Source organism: Artibeus jamaicensis, unplaced genomic scaffold (genome assembly GCF_021234435.1).
Source record: "Artibeus jamaicensis isolate MK-2021 breed Jamaican fruit bat unplaced genomic scaffold, CSHL_Jam_final scaffold_847, whole genome shotgun sequence".
Taxonomy (NCBI): Eukaryota; Metazoa; Chordata; class Mammalia; order Chiroptera; family Phyllostomidae; genus Artibeus; species Artibeus jamaicensis.
In genome coordinates, this window is record NW_026522057.1 from 15,483,567 (window position 1) to 15,506,031 (window position 22,465).

Here is a 22,465-nt window from a genome sequence, read left to right on the forward strand (position 1 = left end):
ACTGTAGGATGGGTATTATCCCCACTTTATAGATGAAGAAACTAAGGTGAATAACTTGCCCAAGAACACACAAGTCAGGGGCTGGGATTCCTGAAGCCAAAGTTCATGCTGCATGCTCTTAACTGAACTGCTTGGTTGCTCTAATCTAATCTCACACCTTAATTTTACAGATGAGGCTCAGGGGTTGGAAGTGTCTCACCTAAACTTTCACACCTATAATTTGAACTATAATTTGAGCGTCCCTGCGGAGCGCCATCCAGTCAAAACGTTTGCAGAGACATTCAGACTTAATAAATATTTATTAAATATTTGCAACGTTTCAATTCATGTTCAAAATAGCCCCCCCAAAATACTGATTAGATGGGGAACAGGCTCAGAGGGATTATTTCTCCAAATATTAATTTAGCAAAACTATGGCATTCTCAGCATTACACATTCAAGTCCAGAGGCTTCCAGCAGCTTCATGATGCCAATTCTAGTTTGTCTACTTTCTGGACCTCCAGGTGTTATTAAGTACCTGCCATTTCCGTAGACCTTGAGTACGCTCAAAGCGGTGGATTCTGGGATTTACAGTACCCGCCCCCCCACGAAGATTAAACTCTATGGGCCAATAGAATTTGAGCTGCCCAGACACCCCCCCCCCCTTGAATTAGCCAATGAAAGGCGGACGGGTTCTGGTCGCCTGGGAAACCGCGTGACAACAAGATGGCGCCGCGGGACAGCTCAGTGGGCCTGCGTGGTGAGTCCCGACCCAAGGCCTTTCTGCTCGCGGAGTACCCCACGCATGCTGGGGACTCGCCTTAAAAGTCCCGAAGGCCCGACTCCTCCAGCGGTCCGGCTCCCGCAGAAGGACCCCAGCGTCCTGGGATCGGATTCGGGCCCTTGCCTACCATGGCTACTCGTCGAGGCAGGAGGCAGCGACGGGCTCCCAGGGCGTGGTTAGGTGGTGAAATAAGTCTCGCCCAGAGCGCTTCCAGCTGGGGATCTAGGGAGTGCTGGTTTGCAGTTTGCCGGGCCCTTGTAGGCGCTGGAAAGCACCGGGGCATGGGGGAAGCCAACAGGTCGAATAGGTGTGACGAAAGATGTCAGTAAAGCACAGTTCTGGACTTGGGTCCCAGAAGCGTAGAGGCATAGTACATATCTTTCGCCTCAAAGCCCAAGCCTTAAACAAGAGACACTGCAACCTTAAAGCGTCCCAGGTCCAAGAGAGGAGACACATTTTGCCCCTGGAAGCCCCCCAAGTGACATGGCTCTATCCTTAGGGACCCCAGGTCTGAGGAGTAGGAGAGACACATCCCTGTGCTCAGGAGTCCCCAGACTGATGGAAAAACACAGTCGTCGTACTCAGGGGTCTCCTATAATCCTTGGGAACGTTGATCTGGAAACATTGTGTTGGATTAGCCTGGAGTGAAATTGGAAGAAGGGAAGTCAATTGTGGGCAATTGTGACAGGCCCAAAGAAGGACACTGAGAGCCCCACTATGATGGCCAACATTGGGCATACAAAGGAAGACCTAGGTGTGAGAGGGGTTGCAGAGTTTAACCTGCAGGGTGTGGTACCTGATGGGATGGGATTATTAGGGAAGGAAGAAGAGAACATTTTGGTGGTTGGATGATTGGGTCCCATTAAGATGGGGGAAGTGGGAAGTACTTTGTTTTGAGGAAAAGATGTTGGGTTGGGTTTGGGAATCAGCTCCTTTTCTTCTATGGTTGCTTTATTGAAATATAATCCACCCCTTTAACATGTAAAGTTCAATAGTTTTTAATCATCCCCTTTCCTCACCACGATTTTAGAACTTTCCATTAGGCAAAAAGGACGCCCTGCTTTAGCAGGTACCACCCACTTACTCCACATCTGCCCCCAGCCCTAAGCAACCACTAGTCTACTTCATTACTGTACTAAATGCACATTTTGTACATTTCATATAAATGGAATGGTAACAGTACACAACCTTTTGTTACATATTGTTACTGACTTCTTTTCCCTCAGCATAATGTTTTCAGGGTCCGTTCACACTGTAGCATGTACGGTGGTACTTTGGTACTTGTCATTAGTTCTGGACCTCATGGCTAGTGCTGGAACCAGTGACCACCCAACAATAAAGCATTTTCTTTTGTGGGACAGCATTTTGACTCACACAAGTTCTAGCAAGTGCAATGAGTCCGTAGCAAGCACCAGGTGCTGAAAAAAAATTTTTCTTGTCAAAATGTGACAAGTACAGGGTTTGACAGGTTTTGAAGCCAACAAGTACCAATGAAGTATGACTGTACTTCATTCCTTTTTTTAAAAAAATATTTTATTTATTTATCTAGAGGGGAAGGGAAGGAGAGAGGGAGAGAAATGTCAATGTGTGGTTGCCTCTCCTGTGTCCCCTGCTGGGAACTGGCCTGCAACCCAGGCATGTGCCCTGACTGGGAATCGAACTGCGATACTCTGGTTCGCAGGCCCGCGCTCAATCCACTGAGCTGCACCAGCCAGGGCTCTACCTCATTCCTTTTTTTACTGCCAAATAATATTCCATTATAAGAATATACCACATTTGTTTATTTGTTCATTGGTCGATTGACATTTGGGTTGTTTATACTTTTTTAGCTGCTATGACTAATGCTGCTGTGAACATGTATACAAGTTATTGTGTGGAGATAACTTTTCATTTCCCTTGGGTATATGCCTAGGTGTGAAATTGCGAGGCCATGAAGGGTGTTTAATCTTTTATTGAATTGCTAGACTGTTTTCCACAGCAGCTGCACCATTTTACAGTTCAACAAATTACGGTCCAACATCCTCACCAAGCCTTAATTTCTGTCTTTTTCTAGTTTCTTTTTTAAAAAAGATTTTATTTATATTTAGGCAGAGGTGAAGGGAGGAAAAAAGAGAGGGAGGGAAACATCATTGTGTGGTTGCCTCTCATGTACCCCTCCAACCAGAAACCTGGCCCGAAACTCAGGCATGTGCCCTCACTGGGAATGGAACCAGTGACCCTTTGGTTTGCAGGCTGGCTCTCAGTCCATGAGCTGCACCAGCCAGGGCTGTCTAATTTCTTTTGAGGGGTCATTGTGGTGACAATAGTTTGGAGGAGGAAGGGGTGATCAGGTGGGGGGGGGGGAGTTTATGCCCAGCAGTTTCAGTCACTAATTGCACAGTGCCTGGGACTTTTTAGAGTAATAAAAAAGTTCTAAAATTGATTGTGGTGATGATTTCACTCTGTGATATTGATTAAGAACCATTGAACAGTGCCCTTTAAAAGGGTTATGTATGTAAATTATATCTCACTAAAGTTGCTTTGTTTTGTTTTTAGCTCACATATTGTATGATTCCATTTATACAACCTTCTTGAAGTAAGAAAATTGTAGAGGTAGAAAACCGAGCAGCGATTGCCAGGAGTTAGGGGTGGTGGAGAGAGGAGGCATGTGTGACTGTAAACGAGTAGCGTGAGGGAAGTCTTCATGTGACAGAACAGTTCTGTGTCTTGATTATGGTGGCGGTTCCATGAATCTGCACATGGATGACATGGCATGGAAGGATGCACACATATAGTGATGTAAAATGGGGGGGATCTGGATGAAGGAAACACAAGACCTTTCTGTACTATATTTCTAATTTCCTGTGAATCTATAGTAATTTTAAAGTAAAAAGTGAAAATATGTGTATGACTAAAGAACAAACAGAAACAGACTGAGAAAATAAGGAACTGGCCCAGTCAAGGGAAAGGTGTGGCTGGGAGCAGGCAGACCATTCCAGGAGCCGAGCTCCGGGCCGGCGGCCATGTGCACGAAGGCCTGGTGCATTTGAGGCCAGGCCAGCAGTTCAGAGTGAAGTGTGCAGGCAGCTGGAAGGAGGAGAGGAGCAGCGAGGCCAGGAGACACAGGTGGGGACCAGATCATCCAAGTTAAGGAAATCTGAATTTTTTTCTGTGGTGAGAAGGAGCCATTGGGAGCTTTTAGCAGGGAAATGACATATTGGCTCTAGGTTTAAGATTCTTCTAACACCATTTGTCAATTGGTAAAGGAGCCACAAGGGATTGTCACACTTGGCCACAAAACCATGACAGTGCCCAGACAAGACAGCAGGGGGCTGGGGCAGGATAGGGACAGATTTGGGGGGCTGGATAGTGGGTATGAGGAAACTCTGGACCTGGTCTTTAGAGGGGTCCTCTGAGTCCCAAACTCCTGAGTGAAGGCAGAGGGGCTGCCTCCAGGTGGCACAGGTGCCCTGCTCGGCAGCCGCAGGGGCAGGGGACAGGTGCCCCACCTTTCCACAGTGGAACAAAAGACTCAGTTCAGGCCCTGGCGGGGGTCCTTCGGTTCTAGAGTTTATAGATATTAGTCACATAATACACTATTTAATTCACTGAATATAGTAGTGGCCTTTGATTACTTCCCTGATGTGCATTCATCTTTCCAGAAGGAAGAGAGAGGGAAGGGAAACCAACAAAAGTCAAAGCCATATTTCACATTTTTAAGTGCTTCCTTTGCGCAAGAAAGTTTCAGACTACTTCCTGGTCCTGAGGAAATGACCCCAAGGACTGACTTCCTTCTTTCTACTCAGGGAGTTCCTGACAGCTAGAGTCTAGAAGAACTATGAGCTCACCTTTGGCCTCCCTTGGCAAGACCCGGAGAGTGCCCCTGCAGTCGGAGTCCGTGAATTCAGGGTAGGAGGCCCGCCTCCGGGGCCTTTGTGTCCGTGCCCCTGCCTCCTCCTAGCCCCTCCTGTGGGCTGAGAGAATGAGTGTCTTGGGGGGAACACTAAGGAGTCATGTAGCTTCTCCGGACCACCTCATCTCTCTGTACCGCCTGGGAGGCTCTACGTTGTGGTGCCAAGCACACACTGGGTGGTGCCCGCCAGTGAGGTCTGGGCTCCGTGGGCGTGGCTTAGCGTGCATATACTTATTCATTCTCATTAATTCTGCAAACACGGTGCACCTGGTCTGGGCCCCGCCACGTGCCGGATTCCCTCAGGTGTAAAGGCAGTCCTTTACATCTGTCTAGCACTTTCATCTTTTCAAGTACTTTTTTTTTTTTTTTTTACCTCTGCACATCACTTGAGTCATTCGAAGGGGATCCAGAGTCGCTGAGTCACAGGCCTGGGATCTCACCGCTATTTCAAAGCAGAGCTGGGGCTGGACTTCTTGACCTGGGGACCCTTGTCTTCCACCCAAGACTCTATGCTCCAGATCTTCCCCATCCTGTGTTGGGAAGAGTTGAATTCCTTCCTTCCTTCCTTCCTTCCTTCCTTCCTTCCTTCCTTCCTTCCTTCCTTCCTTCCTTCTTTCTTTTTTTGAAGATTTTTATTTATTTATTTTTAGAGAGAGAGGAAGGGAGAAAGAGAGGGAGAGAAACATCAATGTGTGGTTACCTTTCGTGCACCCCAACCAGGGACCTGGCCCACAACCCAGGCATGTGCCCTGACTGGGAATCAAACCGGCAACCCTTTCGTTCCCAGGCCAGCGGCACTCAAGGAGTTGAATACCTTGAAGCCTGCCCCTTGTCTGGTCCCAGTGCCAGGATGGGCTTTGGGGGTGGATATCCTCAGGAGGCAGAGGCCCAACCTCCATCTCCTTAAGGCTTGGCTAGGGGGTTGGAGCTTAGGGCCTCTCCCCTGGTGACATTTCAGGGGGTCCTAACTTGTCTGCCTTTCTTCTCCTTCCTGCCCGGTTTCCCAGGAGGCGAGGGATAAAACTCTACGGAGACGGTAAGTGAGGGGCCCGGCCCTCATCTCTTCCTCACCTTCCATTGGCCGCGTCTCCTTGTGGTTGGACAGGTGGAGAGAAAGAGCACGGTGAACACTTCTGTCAGCCAGAGCTGCTGGCCCAACCCGTTTTACCTGCAGCTGCCATCCCCTCTTGAGGACAGGGCTTCCTCCTGGCAGCTCTCAGTAGGAGGCCCCTCACCCTTAGCAGAGATGTCCTCACTAACGTTTGAATTCCCCCGCCCCTGGGCGGTTGGCTGGTGAGTGCTGAGAATCCATGAGGGGCCAGATCCCAGCCCTCCTTCCCCTGACAATCTCCTCCAACCCATCATAGGTTTTCCTCCCTGAGGCCCTGTCCTCACATCGCTACTCTGATTCCTGTAGACTCAGATCTTTGCATCCCAACCCCACTTTTGTTCCCACTGTGGGGCTGCTATTAGTCATTCAAGGGCCAGGCAGGCAGAACGCTGAGAAGAGGCCTGTTCTGTTTGGATCCTTGCCCACCAGCATCCCCGGTATTCTATCCTCATATCTTTGGGGGACATATGAGGTTGTTCCATCCTGGCCAGGGCCCAGAGCCCCAGTTTATTCTGGGCCTTAGTGCCAGTGCAGTGACCTGGGCATCTTGTCTGCAGAAAATGAGGTGGACTTGCTGAATGACGAACAGGGCTCGGAAGAAAGGATCTCTGTCCCTTCCTGCTATGGCGGCGTAGGTGCCCCTGTGAGTAGGCAAGGTGAGAGCAGAGGTCTAAAGGGGGTTGTGTTCCCAGCAGCAGGAGAGGGCCCCAGGGAAGGAGAGAGGTTCACTAGGGTGTGGCACCTACTCTCGGGCCTGCTGGGCCTGAGGCAGCTGCTCCCACTTCTGACTGCTGATGGTCATGTGCCTGTACCCCAAAACCTGTCCAAGGCCTAGTTTGGCATAAAGCTGTGTGGGCCTCACCCTTAGCTCAAGAGGGCTCCAGGCCAGGCTTTGTCTAGTGGAGTCACCATCAAGTGTGATGTCAGTGGGTCCAGAATCCAGGGTCAGAGGAATGAAGGTCCTGAGAGTGAAGCTCTGCCTTCAGCCATCAGCTTCCAGCTTTGCAGGGCTCTGGGCATGTCCCCAGGTCTGCTAGATAGCCCTCCTCGCCTGGCCTACAACGTCCCCAAAGGGCTGCGGTGACACTCTGGTCCTGTACACATCTAAAGTGGGATGGGGCTCATCAGGGTGACTTCCCAGAGGAGGTAGGGTTAATCAGGCCTGGGCAAAGAGAAGACTTGGGCAGACGGGGTGAGCTGTGCAGAGCGCTGAGCAGGGTCAGAGTCCGAGTCGGGAATCTGGAAGAGAGAGCTGGGGATGAGGTTAGAAGTGTGGGCTAGCTGTGTATTGTGGATAGGCCCCTCCCTGTCTCCCTTTCCCTTTCCTCCTCTACAGCATGTTGAGGTGAGGATTCAGTGAGGGGCTCCTCCACCGAACACTCACCCACTAGGGATGGGGGGGGGGAGCTGAGGGAGACAGACAGAGCCTGGCCCCACAACCATGCAGCCACGAAGCCAGAATCTCCTTCAAACCAGCTGGAAACACTTCTAGCAGTAATGAGCAGCTCCTCCCCTTAAAGAGCTGTGGGCGTGCTCTCTGCACCCCTCACCTGCCGTTCATTCCTCACCGCCTCTCAGCCAGTGTCTATACCCCTCAAGGTCTTGCTGGTCCCACCTCACTTCTCTGCACAGCAGCGTTCCACACGGCAGGTTTCCCGTTCCCTCCTTCTCAGAACACCCAGGCCCTTGGCCACCACGACCGCTCTCCTGATGTCTTCCTGCCTCCCAGGTTTTTTTGAGCATTCTGCTAGCTCCGTATCCTCTGGCTTTTCAGTGTGACCTCTGGCTGGTTCTCCTTTCTCTTTCCTTTCTGCCTCAGTTAGTGAGTTACCTGCTGACATCTCCGTGCTGGCACTCCCCAAGTGTCCGTGTGTCAGTTAAGAACCTTTTAGCTACAAGTCAGAGAACGCCCTTCCTTAGCTGGCACGGACAATAAAGGAGGGCTTATTGGCCCACATCCCTAAGGAAGCAGCCCGAGGGTTGCTAATGCAGCAGCTCAAAGACACCCTCACGACTTCAGGTTTCTCCATCGTGCCCAAGCTTCCCTTGGCATGCCAGCCCCACATGGCTGCAGGGGGGCAGCTGCAGCTCCTGCCTTACACGTAGAAAGACAGCATCCGGGGGAAAAGAGCGCCTGCCTCTTCCCATGTCTCTCTCTTATTTGTTTGTTTTTTTCCCCCTCAAGCTTCTTAACTTGACATTTTTCCAGCATATAGGAAAGTTGAAATAATAGCACAGCGAACACCCATAGGCCCCTCATCCAGAAGCACTTAGTGTCATTTGGCCACGTTTGCTTTCTCTCCATGTACACCTGTGTGGATGTAGATGTATTTCTGGATGAACCGTTTAGAAGTCAGTCAGAGGCAGCACGGCATTCCACCTCCAAATTCTTTGGTGCGCACCTCCCAGGAACAAGGCGACACACAGCCCAGTGCCCTGGTCACACTCGAGAGCGTGCAACGCTCAGTCACACTCTCCAGCATTTCTTCTGTACTCACATTTTCCCAGTTCCAAAATACGTCTCATAGTTATTTTTTCTCCCGATTCAGGTCAAGAGTCATGTGCTGCTTTTGGTTGTAATTTCTTGATAAAACATACCTTGCCTTTTTGAAAAGTGGCACTGACATTTTGAGGAGCCCAGGCCCCCTGTCTTGGGGCATGTCCCACGCTGGGTTGGTCTCCTGTTTAGCTTGCTCCTCTGCCCACTCTCTCTCCTGTAAACTGGTCATGAGGTTAGAGGTTTGATTTGACTGAGACAGAACTTTATGAAAGCGCTTTGGGCAATGTGACCCACGTGTCACGCCACTTACTCCACACACCTTGGACAAATTACTGGATGTCTCTGTGCCTCAGTTTCTTATATCTGTTCACTTCCTCACAGGTATGTTGTGAGGACTGCATAAATTGATACACAAAAAGTGTTTGGCATGGTCCCTATCATGGAGAGGACAGCTGTTGTTATTACTCTTATTTCCACTCCTGGGGACCCCTCTCCCTCTCCTCTGGACCCCATACCTCAGCCTCAGCTCTAGACATGAGCTCCCAAACTTTGTCTGGTTGGCAGGCCCTGCGGCAGACCACAACTTGGAGATGGCCACCGTGACAATGAAGATGCGGGACCTGGAGCGGCAGGTGAAGGCCCAGACCGACGAGATGCTGTCCAAGGTGGGACCCCAGTGGGGAGAGGGCCAGGGCTTGGTCTGAAGGGTGGAGGGGTCCAGGCAGGTGTGGCCAGTGAGGCCACTGTAGTAGGCCAGGGTGAATGGGTGCTAGAACCATCTCCCATAGCAAACTGCTTGGTCTGAGGGCCAGGAGCGGCCTGGGACTGATTAGGTCACAGGGTGACCTGAGCAGAGAGGCTGGGGGCATTCTCCCCAGCTGAGCAAGGAAGGCCCTTGGACCTCAAGAGTGGATGTCAGCAGTGGCTGCTGGGCTCTAGGGCACTTGGGGGGCCACCCCACCCCCCACCTCTGTGGAACCACAAGGATCAGCAGAGATACTAGAGCAGTGGCTGTGCCAAAGTGGGACAGGGGCGGGGGCTTTAGGCTCCTTAGTGCCCCCGCAGAGGCAAAAATGCTGGACCTTCCCTTCCGGAAGGTGTTCCCCTGGGCTCTGGGACCACCAGGCCTGCCTGTACCCCCTCGCATGTCTTGTTGCTGCAGGATCGGAAGATCCGGGCCCTGGAGAAGTTGGTGGAGACCCTGCAGGAGAGTGAGGGTAAGAGCGGTCGTCTCAGTGGGCCGCTTGGCCCTCCTGTTCTACCCTCCCCTGGGCCACTGGCCCTTCAGCATCTGGGCTCTGAAACATCAAGCTGAGTTGCTGTGGGGTCTGGAAAGCTGAGCACAGAGGGGCAGAGACACTGAGCATGGTGCCCTCCTGTGTGGGACTGAGTCCCTCGAGCGCAGGTGCAGCCCAGCCCTAAGCACACAGCGCTCCATCGAAAATGTAAAGGAAACGCAGCCTCCTCAGGAAGCTTGCTCCAGGAGGATGGTGACCTCCTCAGTCAGGAGGGCCACTCCTGTCAGGGTCAGGAAGAGAGGCGAGAGGCGATTCTCAGGGGATCCCTCAAGTTCTCAAGGGACAGCTGCTTCAGATGACCCTGAAGGCAGACCTCTGGTCAAGGTAGCCTGGCAGCCGCCAGGCTGGGGCAGCGGAACCCCTTCCCATCTCTCCCGAAGGCCAGATGTCCCAGCAGCGGCAGGAGGAGCTGGAGACGATGTGCATGAAGCTGCAGCGGCAGGTCGGGGAGATGGAGGTGAGAGAGGCGGTGGCCAGGGCTGCCTGTTGCTCGGGAACTGGGTCAGAGCCCCGCTCGTGGGGTCCCCTGGTCCCACTGCCCACCCCTGGGCCCGGCTCTGGTCTCCCTGCTCAGGGCTAACCTGGAGGTGAAAGAGCCAGGAAGGTGTCCAGGGCGGGGCACACTCCTTCCTGCCTGGGCCTCCTCTTCAGTTTCCTCTGAGTTTCGCCTTGAGCAACTCTCCCCTCCAGCCCCGGGCCCTGCCTCTGGTTCTTTGACCACACTGAGCGCTTTCTCACCGCAGAACTTTGGCCCATGCTGATCCTTCTGCCTGAAATGGTTTTTTTTGCCCCCACCTTCCCCTGGTGAGTTTTCACTCATCCTCAGTCTCAGATCAGGTGGGGGCCCTTCCCCAGGAGCCGCTGCCAGACTCTGACCAGGGCAGGCTCTCTGTCCTGTGCTTCCTTAGTGCCCTGTCTCTTCCCGAGGGGACAGGAACTCCATGGGGGGAGGGGCGCTTTCCTCTGGTTCGTTTGTTGCAGGTCCAGGACCTGGCATGGCACCCGTCCATACGTGTTCACTGATTGGTCACAGCCATACCCTGCCTCTGATTTTGGCATCTCAGTACCCCTGTGTCACTTTCCTTGTCCCCATTCATACAGCAAGCCCCAAACAGGAAGGGTCCTACGTTTAAGGGAGGGTCCTGGGGGACATGCTTTGTCAGTGCCCCTCCTTTCCTCGCTGGCCCCACCAGAAGCTCTTCCTGGGGTCTAACCTCTCTCTCTATGCAGGGTGTGTTCCAAAGCCCCAACCAAATTTAAGACCACAACAGCAACCCCCAAGCTGTGGCTGCAGCTGAGGGCCCTCCCCACGACACCCGACCCCACCCTCTGCCGCCTGTGCATACCTGGGGCTGTGGGGAAACAAAGCGCTGCCCCCCCCCCCGCCCCCGCAGCCTGCGGGGAATGCCGGCGGCCTCAGGGCGGGCTGAGGGGGTCAGAGGCAGTCCCTGGGTTCACAGTGTTCACACACTTACTGCTCCATTAGTGTAACAAACTCCTAAGAAGTATCTCCTGTGTCCCAGGTATTGGGATGTAGATGTGGGCCCCTGCCCTTGTGAGACAAAAAGTCTGGAAGGGACAGAGACATGAACAAGTGCACAGAAAAATAACACAAGTACTGAGATAAGATGAAATATTCAGTGGGCGACCCAATAGAGACAAGCTGGGGTTTGTTCCACTTTGTGGGGTGATACTGAACAAGAAGTCTAGCCCGGGGTGCCAAACTCGTTTTCACCGGGGGCCATATCAGCCTCCTGGTAGTCTTCAAAGGGCCAAATGTCATTTTAGGACTGTATAAATGTAACTACTCCTTAACAGTTAAGCGAGAGCTCAGTGCTGCTGCCGGGTAGAAACAAGGTGCCGGGCTGGATAAAACAAGGTGGAGAGTGGGATTCGGCCCACAGACCTTGTGTTTGCCACCTGTGTTGTAGAGGATGCGGGGGGACCAGAGAAAGATAAAATCTAGGCTGAAGAGATGAGAAGCTCCACCCGCTGCCACAGAAACTTGGCTTATGGTGGGGTGTTTGTGGGAGCAAGAGGGAGAGGCAGAAGAGGCTGCAGAAAGCACGTGACAGGGACAGCAGGGGGGGTGCCACCCACTATGTGAGATTGGATTCAGTTCTGCAGGAATTGGGAACCACAGGAAGGTTTCAGTTAGAGCAGTGGATGGGGGAAGGCTGGTAGAACCTCTGGATTGTCCAGGAGGGAGATGACCAAGGCTTGAAAGGGTGGCAGGCAGCAGAGGAGACAGTCAAGTGGGTGGATTTGAACCTGCTTTGGAGGTGGCACCCACAGGTGTTGAAGATCTGGGGCAGGCAGAGAGGGGAGTGGGTCACGGATGAGGCCCAGGTGGAGGGGGTGCTGTGGTCGACTGGGGGGAGACTGGAGTGGAGGAGGTTTGGGAGGTAGGGGCAGGGAGTGGCGACCGTTTGGGTCAAGTTCATTTTGAGTTCCCTGTTAGACATCTAATGGCTGGAAATGTGAAACTGAAAACAATGTGTTACGGGGGAAGAAGACAAACCTGCTGGGCCGCACATAAGCAGTGGATCGAGGGGAGAGAGGGGGAGGAGGGCCCAGCAGAAGAAGTATAGACAGATCAGAACTTTTCCTGTGGCAGAGACGTGAGACCCAGCCCCAGGGAGGCGCTGAGGGGGTGGCTACATCCTCTCGGTCCCATGGAGCAGGGTGTCCCTGCCCCTCCTCGAACCCAGGCCAGGTCCGTGGGGTTTCCCACCACTGCAGTGGCTGCCTTCAGTGAGTTCTGGTGCAGGCTCTGTGTTAGGTGCTCGACATGAATTGTCTTCCTGAGTCCTGCTCACAAGCCTGTGGGAAGGCACTGTCATTTCCATTGTATAAGGAGGAGCCTGAGGCTCTAGGAAGTGAAGTGGCTTCCCAAGTTCACAGCCAGAAAGTGGCCAAGATCCCTGGGCCCGTCCCCTCTGCCTGGTCAGCTCTGGGACCTGAGGCTGGGGCCTGGGCAGATGCCACCTGTTTCCTGGGGACGGACTGAGCTGACAGTGCCCTTGGCATCTCCCTCTCCAGCGGTTCCTCGGTGACTATGGCCTGCGTTGGGTGGGTGAACCCACGGACCAGGAGGACTCAGAAGACAGTACAGGCTCAGAGGATGACAAGAGGGACTGGATGAAGGCCAACAAGTTCTGGAAGCCAGGTAGAACAGGGGGCTTACCCCAGACCCTCCTGCAAAAGGAATTCTGCAACAGCTTCCTTTGGGCCAGAAGCTGTCCAGAGGCCATGTGTCATTCACGCCCCTGTCTCCAGGCACGAGGAGCTTTGAGACATCCCACACCTTGCCACTGACACAGGGCAGGCAGGAAAGGCCTTGGCCTTCATCACTGACCCCCTAACCTGCCACCACTTTCTTCCTCTGGTCTTGCTTCAGACTCTCTCTGCTTGCTCATCTTTCAAAGACCCAGAGATATAAGATGTAACAAGACCTTGTTTTTCTCAGCCACCATAGTTTATAAAATTCTATCCATCTAAAAGCTATTGCCTTCAAAAGCAGTCCCTCTGCTTTGGAAGCTGGATCCCTCTTTGAGTCCCTTTTCATGTTCATTTATAGCTAGACTATTGAAATCTACCTGCTTCTGTGGGACTTACCAATTAAAAAAAAAGAGAGGAACACTGATTGTCATCCCACTTACTCATGCACTCACTGGTTGCTTCTTGTTTGTGCCCTGACCCAGGATCAAACCTGCAACCTTGGCATGTCAGGACCAAGCTACCCAGCCAGCACCATTTTTTATTTTTACTTCGACTGCTAGTATCTCGATGTCTGCAGCCCATAGAGAGTAGTTCGTAGGTCTGAACAACTGGCTGTTTCTGAAAGCTATAGGTCCGTTCTTTTCAAAGAATGGAGGTGGTTGCCTCCATTTAGCTCTTAGCTCTTCTGCCAAAAGAACGACATGTTTTTCATTTATAGCGGCTTTTCATTTATAGCAGACTCCCCTCTCTCCTTGCTTCTTTGTGTCCTCCCCACACTACCTTGTCCCCAGATACCAGACTGCTTCTGCCCCAAGGGCCCCTTGGATCCACAAAGCTGGCCTCTTGCCTCTTCTGCTGCTACAGTTCTTCCTCTGTGGGGTGGTTACCAGGCCCCATGGGCCCTGGGGCACCTGGCCAGTAAATGGTGAGCCAGGGCATCTGTCCTGGGGCTGATTAAATGTTCCAGAGCTTGGAGTCCTGCCTTAGGGAAGAGGACCCAGAAGGGGGATTGGGGGAGCCTTTCAAGGGCTTGGCCTCAGGCTGGATGATTCGCCCCTTCCCACCAGTATATTGAGCCTCAGGTGGGATGTGTGCCAGGTGCTTCAGGGTATTCGGAGACACAAAGGGGACAGTCCTGGTCACAACAGGTATTGAGCCTCAGGGCTCAGTTCCTCACTACTTCCCTGTCCCCTTCTCAACTCCTCACTACGCCACACCCCTACCCCCACTGAACTCCTCACTGTCCCTGCCTTTCCTCAAGGTCCTGCCCTTCTACATCTCCCACTTACCCTGCCAGTCCCCACCTCCTGGTACCACCCTTCTCCCCAAGCCCTGGGCTGCTGCGATCGGGTGAGAACCTCCTCCCTTCCCTGCACAGTAAGCCATGCTCACTCCATGGGCTGCAGCAGCTCCACTTGTCCTTAGGCTGCCCTCGAGTCCCTGGAAATGGCCTGACCTAGACCCCAAGCAGGCTAGCTTCCCTCACTCGCCCCCGCTCAGGCCAGTGCTATGTCCCCTGAATTGCCTTCCCCCCCTTTTCTCCCCTCTTTTGAAGCTCAGCTAGAACCCGACTGGCTTCAGTAAATGCTCATGGAGCACCCGCTCTGGGCCAGGCGTGTGCTGCCTACACCACCACCACCGCCCGTGGGAAGGGGCTGTGCATTAGAATCCTCATCTGTGAAATGATTGACCCTTCAGGCTGCCAAGAGCAGCAACCATAGTGCATGCGGCGTGTTCTTGCAGGTCAATGCTTCAATGGCCATGAGCCATTGTTGCATAGCCCTGTGATGTCCTGGAGTGCTCAGCACAGTGCTTTGCCCCTAGGCCAGGGCCTGTGCACATATACGTGATTGGTGGGTGGCACCCAGGCGCCCAGGCCTGGGGGATCAGAGTACACTGGGGCAAGCAGGCAGTAATGATCGACAGTAGGGGCCGCAGGTTTGCTTGTGGCCCTGGCAGAGCAGAGTGAATGTAGGTAAAGTCCCCAGAGTGGGCTGTGACTTGCAGGTTTGTGGAAATAATGGGTCCATTTCCTGTTCAATAGCCTTTGCTTGAGGTGGTGGGGACAGGCCATGCTGGGGTGTCTTGGGCACTACCTTGACATTTCACAGCAAAGGTGGTGCTCCCAGCGAAGGTGCGAGGAACTGTCCTAGTGCAGGCCTGCCACTCTCCTGCTGATAGTGATGGTGGGGTGGGGGGCGTCGCAGCCCCCACAGAGGTGCCTACTCTATGCCACTGTCACTGACTGTCACCCTGTCTCCTTCACTCAAGTATGAGCCCAAAGAGGACAGGACTCTGGGTATGGGCATGGCCATGATCCTCTGGGCCTAGCAGAGCATGGATGCTCCAGACGTATTTGCTGGATGGCAAGATAGAGGGACGTATCCAGTTCAGCCTTCTTGAGTAGCCACTCCTGGCCAAGCCTGGGGTTGGATGCTCTAGCCTGGGTTCAAGAAGTGTTTGGTGTGGTTGGAAAGTCAAACAAACAAAGTGACAACAGCCTGTTGACAGGGACCAAGGAAGTGGCTCAAGGGCTCCAGAAACCCAGGAAGAACAGGGGCCCAGCCTCAGGGGGTGAGGTTTTTAGCAAGGCCCCTTTGGGTAGGTGGTGAAGACACCCTGAGCCCAGCAATGAGCAAGAGGATGGGGGTTAGTGACAGCATGTTAGTGGCCAGGCACTTCCTCATAGCAGCCCTGTGAAGGGGAGACTGTTATTGTTCTGATTTTATAGAAGAGGAAGCTGAAGCCCAGAGAGGTAGCCCACTTGCCCAGGATCACGCAGTTTGGAAGCAGTAGCCTTGGCACTGCGTCTCCAGAGTGTGAAGGGGAACCATACTGAGGGGAGGCTGGGGAGCCCAGGCTCTGAGGTTCTCCAGAGTTGGGCCGAGGAGTCGAGGCTTGATCTCCATGTCTGCCTACTACTATTTTTAATAAGGCCATGGGCTCCCAAAATTAAAAGAGGCCTCAGAGAAGACCTTGCTGTGCTGCACCTTTCCTTGGAAAGGAGTGCCAGTGAGCAGTGTCTGAAGCACTAACACTGAGATGCAGCCTGTGCGCGCACTGGGAACAGAAGCTTAGCCCTGGCTGGTGTGGCTCAGGGGACTGAGTGCTGGCCTGTGAACCAGAGGGTCACTGGTTGATTCCCAGCCTGGAAACATGCCTGGGTTGTGGGCCAGGTCCCCAGTGAGGGGCATGTGAGAGGCAACCACATATTGATGTTTCTCTCCCTCTCTCTTCCTCCCTTCCCCCCTGTCAATAAATAAATAAATAAATAAATAAATAAATAAATAAATAAATAAATAAAATCTTTAAAAGAAACAAAAGCTTAGAGTCACCAGGATGCAGCCAGCTCCAGGCCCGGGGCATGTTGCCTTCCAAGGCCCGATCTCCCATCTGTAAAATGGGAGTGGCAGCGCCGCCCTGGAGCTGCAGATGAAGTCAACACTGACTCATCCACAGTGGGCGGGATGCTGGTTCCTGTTAGCTGCCCATTCCATGGAAAGGAAAGCTGCGGCTCAGACGGCAGGCCTTGCCTGAGCTCTGCCCTGCTTTACTCCATGGGGCCCAGCCGCACTGTTCTGTTGAGCACTCCCTGCAGGCTGGTAGTCATGCCAAGCTCTTCCTGCCTTATTTTTTTTCCAGCCCTGCTTTGCCCAGAGCTACGGGTTCTTCTCAGGAGCTCCCTGCCTCACCCTCGCTGGGCTGCAGGCTGCCTGCCCACCCTGACTTCACTTCGCCATTCACTAGCTCACTTGCCAGGGGCTTTTGGGCTGATTTTCTCAGCAAACTTCTTTTCCCTCTCATTTCTTCTTGGCATCCTTCCCTGGGCTTCTGCCTGCCCCTTCCTCTGGCGACCACCCCATGACCTGTCAGCTCCCACAAAAAGCCCTGGCCTGGGGAAGCAGCTGCGTTAGCAGTCAGCCTGTGGGGTGGTTTTCCTGGCTCTGCCTGGTGGGGTCTGCTTGGGCCAAGTCGTCTTGGTCTCACCTTTCTGGGCCTCACTTTCCCCATCTGTAGGAATATAGGGACCAGGGCAGATATTGAAGATGAGCTTTTCTGTTGTTATTTTTAGGTTAACCCACGTGTTCTGAACGTAGTTGTTAAAGGAAAATAGTGTCTTGACATTGTTCTGACTCATACCGGGCATGCTGTGTTCTGTGAGTTTTTCTTGGGAATCTCAGGGACTCCAAGAACAGATGGGGGCAGGTGCAGCCCCTAAAGCAGTGGAAATTGTAGGGGAAAGGGAAGGACCGCTGGAGTCAACTGTTTCAAGAGTACAAAGGCAACAGGAAATGGCCACCCACATCTGTACTTCCCCTGGGTACAGCCACTGTAACCATTGTGGGGAAAGGAATTAGGTCCCCGGAGCCCTGACCCACATCCTGGTGCAAACTGTCTGTCCTGGTGACAAACATCTTCCAGGAAGGCCCAGAAAGCCTCTGGTGTTTGGGGGGGATTACACCCTAGCAAATGACTTACTTGGGAGCCAGGTCCCTTCAAGGACTGAGAACAGCTCCCTGGCCTGTCCCCCACCAGCCTCCCACCAGCCTTTTGCACTGGCATCTGCCGTTGCTGTCCCGCCACCCCATCTGCACCGCCTGAGGCTGACGCACAGCTGTATGTGCAGCGCATTTTTTAGGACTTGGAGGCCAGAGCTTCTGTCAGCTTCTCAGAGGGGTCTGTGACCCAGAAATAGTTGCACAACCGAAGATCTGCCCCACATCTGTTCTGTTCAGCAGCTGTCCCGACATCCTCCTTAATAGCCCCGTGTCCTTACTCCAACCTCTTTCTCCTGATAATGCAGATGCGTGGGAGAAACAGACTCTAGAGTCAGCCCCTCCTCTGACTTGCCAGGGGGCCTGGGGCAAGTCATTTTTCATCTCTGTAGGCCTGTTCCCTCGCGTGTAAAATGGAGGTCAGTAACCCCCTCTTCATAGCCTCTGGGTCGGCCTGAGGCCTGTCTTTTGCAAGGTAGAGTTGGGAACAATAAGTAACATAGACAGAGTGCTTGTTCCTAGCTGGCCCTTACATGGTCATCTTCTTGGAATCCAGCTGCTAACCCAGCACCGGACACAGACCAATCAGATCCTGCTCTTGCCACTTATTCTGTGAATCCCTGGGCATACCATTAATCTTCCCTAATAAGTTTCCTGATCTGAAAAATGGGGCTGATTATAGCCCTACGGCATAGGGTTGGAATGAAGGGAGACTAGGTTAATAGATATTTACCCCTTAGCACACAGTTACCCTCAATAAAAGATAGCTATTATTATCATCTAGTGTTAGCTGTCCTTCCTCCTCAGGTGGCCACTTGAAGAGATGCTAAAGCCACTGCCCATTAAGGGGGGTTGCATGGAAGCCAGGGCTGCGAGGACACACTGCAGTCAAGAAGAGAGGCTCATGGGTGTCTGTCCTCTTTACCAGGGGATTCACTGGTGCCCCCTGAGGTGGACTTTGATAGGCTGCTGGCTAGCCTGAAGGATCTCAGTGAGCTGGTGGTAGACGATGACACCCAAGGGACGCCAATGCCCAGAGGAGCACAGCTCTGTGTCCTTGAGCCCATCCCACTGAAGCTGTACCGGAATGGCATCATGATGTTTGATGGGCCCTTCCGGCCGTTCCATGATCCCGCCACACAGGTAGGAGTGGAGGAGAGGGAAGACAGGCCTGAGTTGCTCTCCACTCTGTTCATCATTAATTGGAGGTGTTGGGAACCAGTCTACCTGCTATGGGCACTCAGACCCATGCAGGACTTGCAGAGCCCCCCACTTCCACCCCTGTCAAGTCCTGGGCCAGAGACTGATGCCCTGGGTAAGCCAGAGGCCCAGGGCCTGCCATCCAGAGAGGAAGTAGGGTGGGGGTCACCACCCAGGCCTGGCCAGTCGTTACCCTTCTTCTCCCTCCTGCAGCGCTGCCTCCGAGACATACTGGATGGCTTCTTCCCCTCAGAGCTCCAGCGCCTGTACCCTGATGGGGGCCCTTTTAAGGTGATGAGCTGCTCCTCAAACCAGTCAGGACTCCCTGTGTGGGGATTTTGCAGGGTGGTGGGGACAGCTTCCTCAGGCATCACTCAATCTGGGGCTTGAAGCAAGTGCCCCACCCCAGGGGATCCCAGTCTGATGACCTTCAGGAGGGTGAGCCTGAAGTCTGGCTGGGAAGGGAGGGGGTGACTAAGCAGCAGGCAGCGCCCCCTGCTGGCATCCTGAAGGCACAGCCCTCAGCTGTGGGACCACTGCCCCTCCCCTCCAGCATTTGAAACAACTTGACTGCCTGGGGTCCCTGAGGAGTCTACAAAGGTGACCTGGCTTCCCTTAAAGGCTCCTGGAGCCATCTGGTTGGGCTGGAAGGTAGTGCCATAGTGGGGGGGGGGGGCAGGAAGTGTTGGGACTAGAGGACAGAGATGGGGCTGGTCCCCTGTGGGTGTGTAGGATGAAGGGTGCTGTGATGGGAGCACAGGAGGCAGTGTCTCCCAGGGTGTTAGTTCCACAACGAAGGCGTGTGCCACCACGGCTTGAAAAATAGTGAGTGGTGACTGGGGGCCCATGCCAAGACGGGTCCAGGTGTGTCTTGATGGGGACAAGTGAGGTGGTGATGTGTAGAACAGTGGGGTCCGCACTGCAGCCCACACTAGGGCCTTGTCCTCTCTGAGTACCCTCATCCCTGTCTTCCCTGTGGGATCTTGAAAAGAGCTGTCTGAGGAGGACATCAGAACTGTGGCTTCAGTGCGGGCTGCTTGCAGGATGAGCAGGGCCCAGGTGTGCTCTCTTCTTGCTCTGTCCCAGGGCCCCAGTTTCATCACCTGTAAAGGGGATTTCATCAGACCATCCCGTGGGTCCATTCCTGGGGCTTGGGCAAGTAGGGGTGGGGGTGGAGCCAGGGCTGAAGAGCTGGGCCCACCGCTGTCTCCCTTCTTGCCAGGTGAGTGACCTGCGCAACCAGGTCTACCCAGAGAATAGGCTGGACCCATTTCCAGGCGAGGGCCGAGTGGTGGGCTGGCAGAGGATTCGAAAGCCCTCAGTGACAATGGAGCACCCAGGTGAGCTCGGCCATGAGGCTGAGCCAGGTGGCGGGGATGCTGTACAGGACAAGCTCCAGGTGGCCTCCTCCACCATCACTCACGGATACCCACCCTCCCCACCCAAGACTCTCGATGCCCTCCCCGCAGGCTCCAAGATGACTGCAGAGAAGTTTCTGAACAGGCTCCCCAAGTTTGTGATCCGTCAAGGCGAGGTGATTGACATCCGGGGCCCTATTCGAGACACCCTGCAGGTGAGGCCAGTCCTGGCTCCCCCAGTTTTCTTGGGGGCTTTACTATCAACCCTGGGCCAGCCTACCAGAGCAGTGGTTTGTGTGGAGGCCGACTCGGGGGTGCCCGAGGAGGGCCTGCATGGACAGTGGGTGTCATGGAGCTGTCCCACTGTCTCCTGGAAACTGGAGCTGTTGAGAGCTCTGGGCTGGGACCCAGAGAGCGGCTGGGTTGGCCAGGGTGTGGCTGTAAGGGGGGAAGTCAGAATCTTTTTAGGCCAGAAGTGGGCCCAAGGCCCAAGCCGCCCCCTCAAAGTCCAGACCAAAAATCCAGTTTGGCTCTGGAGATCGCTTCCTGGCCCTCACGGAGCTCGTCGTCCTTTCCTCACTCCTCCCACGTCTCCACTTGTGAAAGGTACCCAGCCTCCCTTTCCCAGCACTCTGCCCCCTTCGCCCCACATTGCCAAGTCTGTCTGACCTGTCCATGTCCAGAGCATCTGAATCCACCCCTTCTCTACATTCCCACCATCCTAGTCTAGGCTCCAGAATGTCTCTCCCCGGAAACTGCAGCACCCTACCAACAACCCTCCCCTAAGAAGCCTCTGCTCTTATTTTTATTTTTTTTCCATACCCCCCCATTCACAGTACAGACCAGGGCCTGAGCTGAGCTGTTCACTGGGTGCCTTTACTCTGCCTCTTCTTTCCGTAGTCAGTGTAGGAACATGGCCTGTGGTGAGCACTAGGAGGCCGACCTCCACTCTTAAAAATGTAAATTGGATCTTAGAGCTTTGTGGTTGAAACCTTCTAATAGAGGTTCTTGGTAAAGCTAAGCTCTTGACCCCAGCCACCACCCCCGACCTTTTCTTTCTTCCAGTCCAACTTGATTCCCAACTTGTCCCACAAACTGCTGACACTTTCCCAAATGTATCACCTCCTCTCTAACCTGGGGACCTTCGCCTGTACTGCCTCGAGTATCCCTGCCCCCATTCCATTTTTAAGGACTCTTCCTCTTCCTTCACTCACCGCTCAGGTGTCATTTCCCTAGGACGGTCTTCCCTGACCCTGGGCCAGGCATCCCACCTGGTCATCGTCAGTGTGGGGTTCTCTCTCCCCCACTAGACTTTGGAACCTCAAAGCTTCCCTTCCATTTCCTCTCCTTGAAACTCCTTTGCACAGAACACTCCCACCTCCCCTTAGACTCATTGGTTTCAGCAATCCCTGGTCAAGAACAAGCCCCCACTAAGGGTTGGGGTTGGGACATGACTCTGGCAGAATTCAGGGCTCTGTCCATGGTCTATTGATGCCTTTCAGAGCTGCTGCCCGTGGCCTGTCCCGGTCCAGGAGATTGTGGTGGAGACACCTGCCCTGGTTGCGGAGCATAAGAGGTGAGGGCAGAGCGGAGAGGTGAGGACCTGGGGGCTGGACCTTGGGGGCACCGACCACCTCTGGGCCCACAGGATCCAGGAGTCACCAGAGTTGCCTGCTCCCCGGCTCTCCATGCTGCGCATCAAGTCTGAGGATGGTGAGCAGGCCTTTCTGCTGCTGATGCGGCCCGAGGACACTGTCGGTGATGTACGTGATCTGCTTGCACAGGCCAGGTGGGTGTGAGGCCAGGCTGGCAGCTGCAGCGGGGCTCTGGTCCCAGGACCCAGACTGATCCATTCTGCCGGGTCCTCAGGGCCGTGGACGCAAACACCTTTGAGATCTTCTGTACGTTCCCGCCCACAGTCTACGACGATGACTCGCTCACGCTGCAGGCCGCAGGACTGGTGCCCAATGCAGTTCTGCTACTGCGTGCGCGCCGGGCTCTGCCACCTGCCCCCTGACTTCGACCCGGCCACCAATCCCAATAAAGCACCCGCCCCTAACCAGCTGCTGCTCAGAGAGGCTCCTCTGTGGGGCAGCCCAGCTGAGCTCCAGGGAAGGCTGGGGCCCAGCTGGGCCGGGGAGGGGGCGGTGCTGACCCGCCCTCTCTGTAACTTGAGCCCCAGCTGGCAGGCCTAGGCGCGGGGCTTTGTCTCCCAGGTTCCTCTTTCTCCACAGAAGGGTTAAGCCACTCCAGCAAAGGGAAGGCTGGCTCCAGCACTGGCTTAGCTGGGGCAGCAGAGCCTCATGGGCAAATGTGTAGCCAGCAGATCCCTGTGCACAGATATGCACAGAACCACAAACATGTGGAAAGCCTTCCTCGACACTGTGCACAAAGCCACTGTCCCCAAACTGGCAGAACTGCTGCTGTGTAGCAATTCCCATGACATGCCCACACTTAGCCAATCTGCTGGAACACAGGCAGGCAGCCACATGGCCCAGCCACATTACTGACAGACATGCAAATGTGCAGTACACACCAAGGCACAGATGTATCATCACATGCACGGGAACTGGAAGGGGACCCACCCACACTGTTTGCAGAAACCACTGGTCCACACAGATGTGT

General features: G+C 54.0%; 1 protein-coding gene and 1 pseudogene across 5 annotated transcripts; one reads left to right on the forward strand and one right to left on the reverse strand.

The window, feature by feature from the left end:
• Positions 1–691: 691 nt before the first annotated feature.
• Positions 692–21,905, forward strand: UBXN11 (UBX domain protein 11). 5 transcript variants are annotated; one of them, XM_037135971.2, is made up of 15 exons: positions 692–739; positions 4,549–4,651; positions 5,663–5,691; positions 6,324–6,422; positions 8,831–8,931; positions 9,429–9,483; positions 9,945–10,021; positions 12,607–12,733; positions 18,211–18,425; positions 18,696–18,773; positions 19,705–19,822; positions 19,952–20,055; positions 21,343–21,416; positions 21,489–21,629; positions 21,710–21,905. In XM_037135971.2, exons 2-15 carry the CDS (start codon positions 4,581–4,583, stop codon positions 21,855–21,857), a joined length of 1,437 nt encoding a protein of 478 aa, XP_036991866.2. In that variant the 5' UTR covers positions 692–739; positions 4,549–4,580; the 3' UTR covers positions 21,858–21,905. The 5 variants fall into 5 exon arrangements, with proteins under 5 accessions (XP_036991866.2, XP_053516353.1, XP_036991868.2 ...); XM_053660378.1 differs by having other exon boundaries at positions 21,760–21,905; XM_037135973.2 differs by having other exon boundaries at positions 21,489–21,603.
• Positions 20,657–20,780, reverse strand: LOC119042285 (uncharacterized; annotated as a pseudogene).
• Positions 21,906–22,465: the final 560 nt, after the last annotated feature.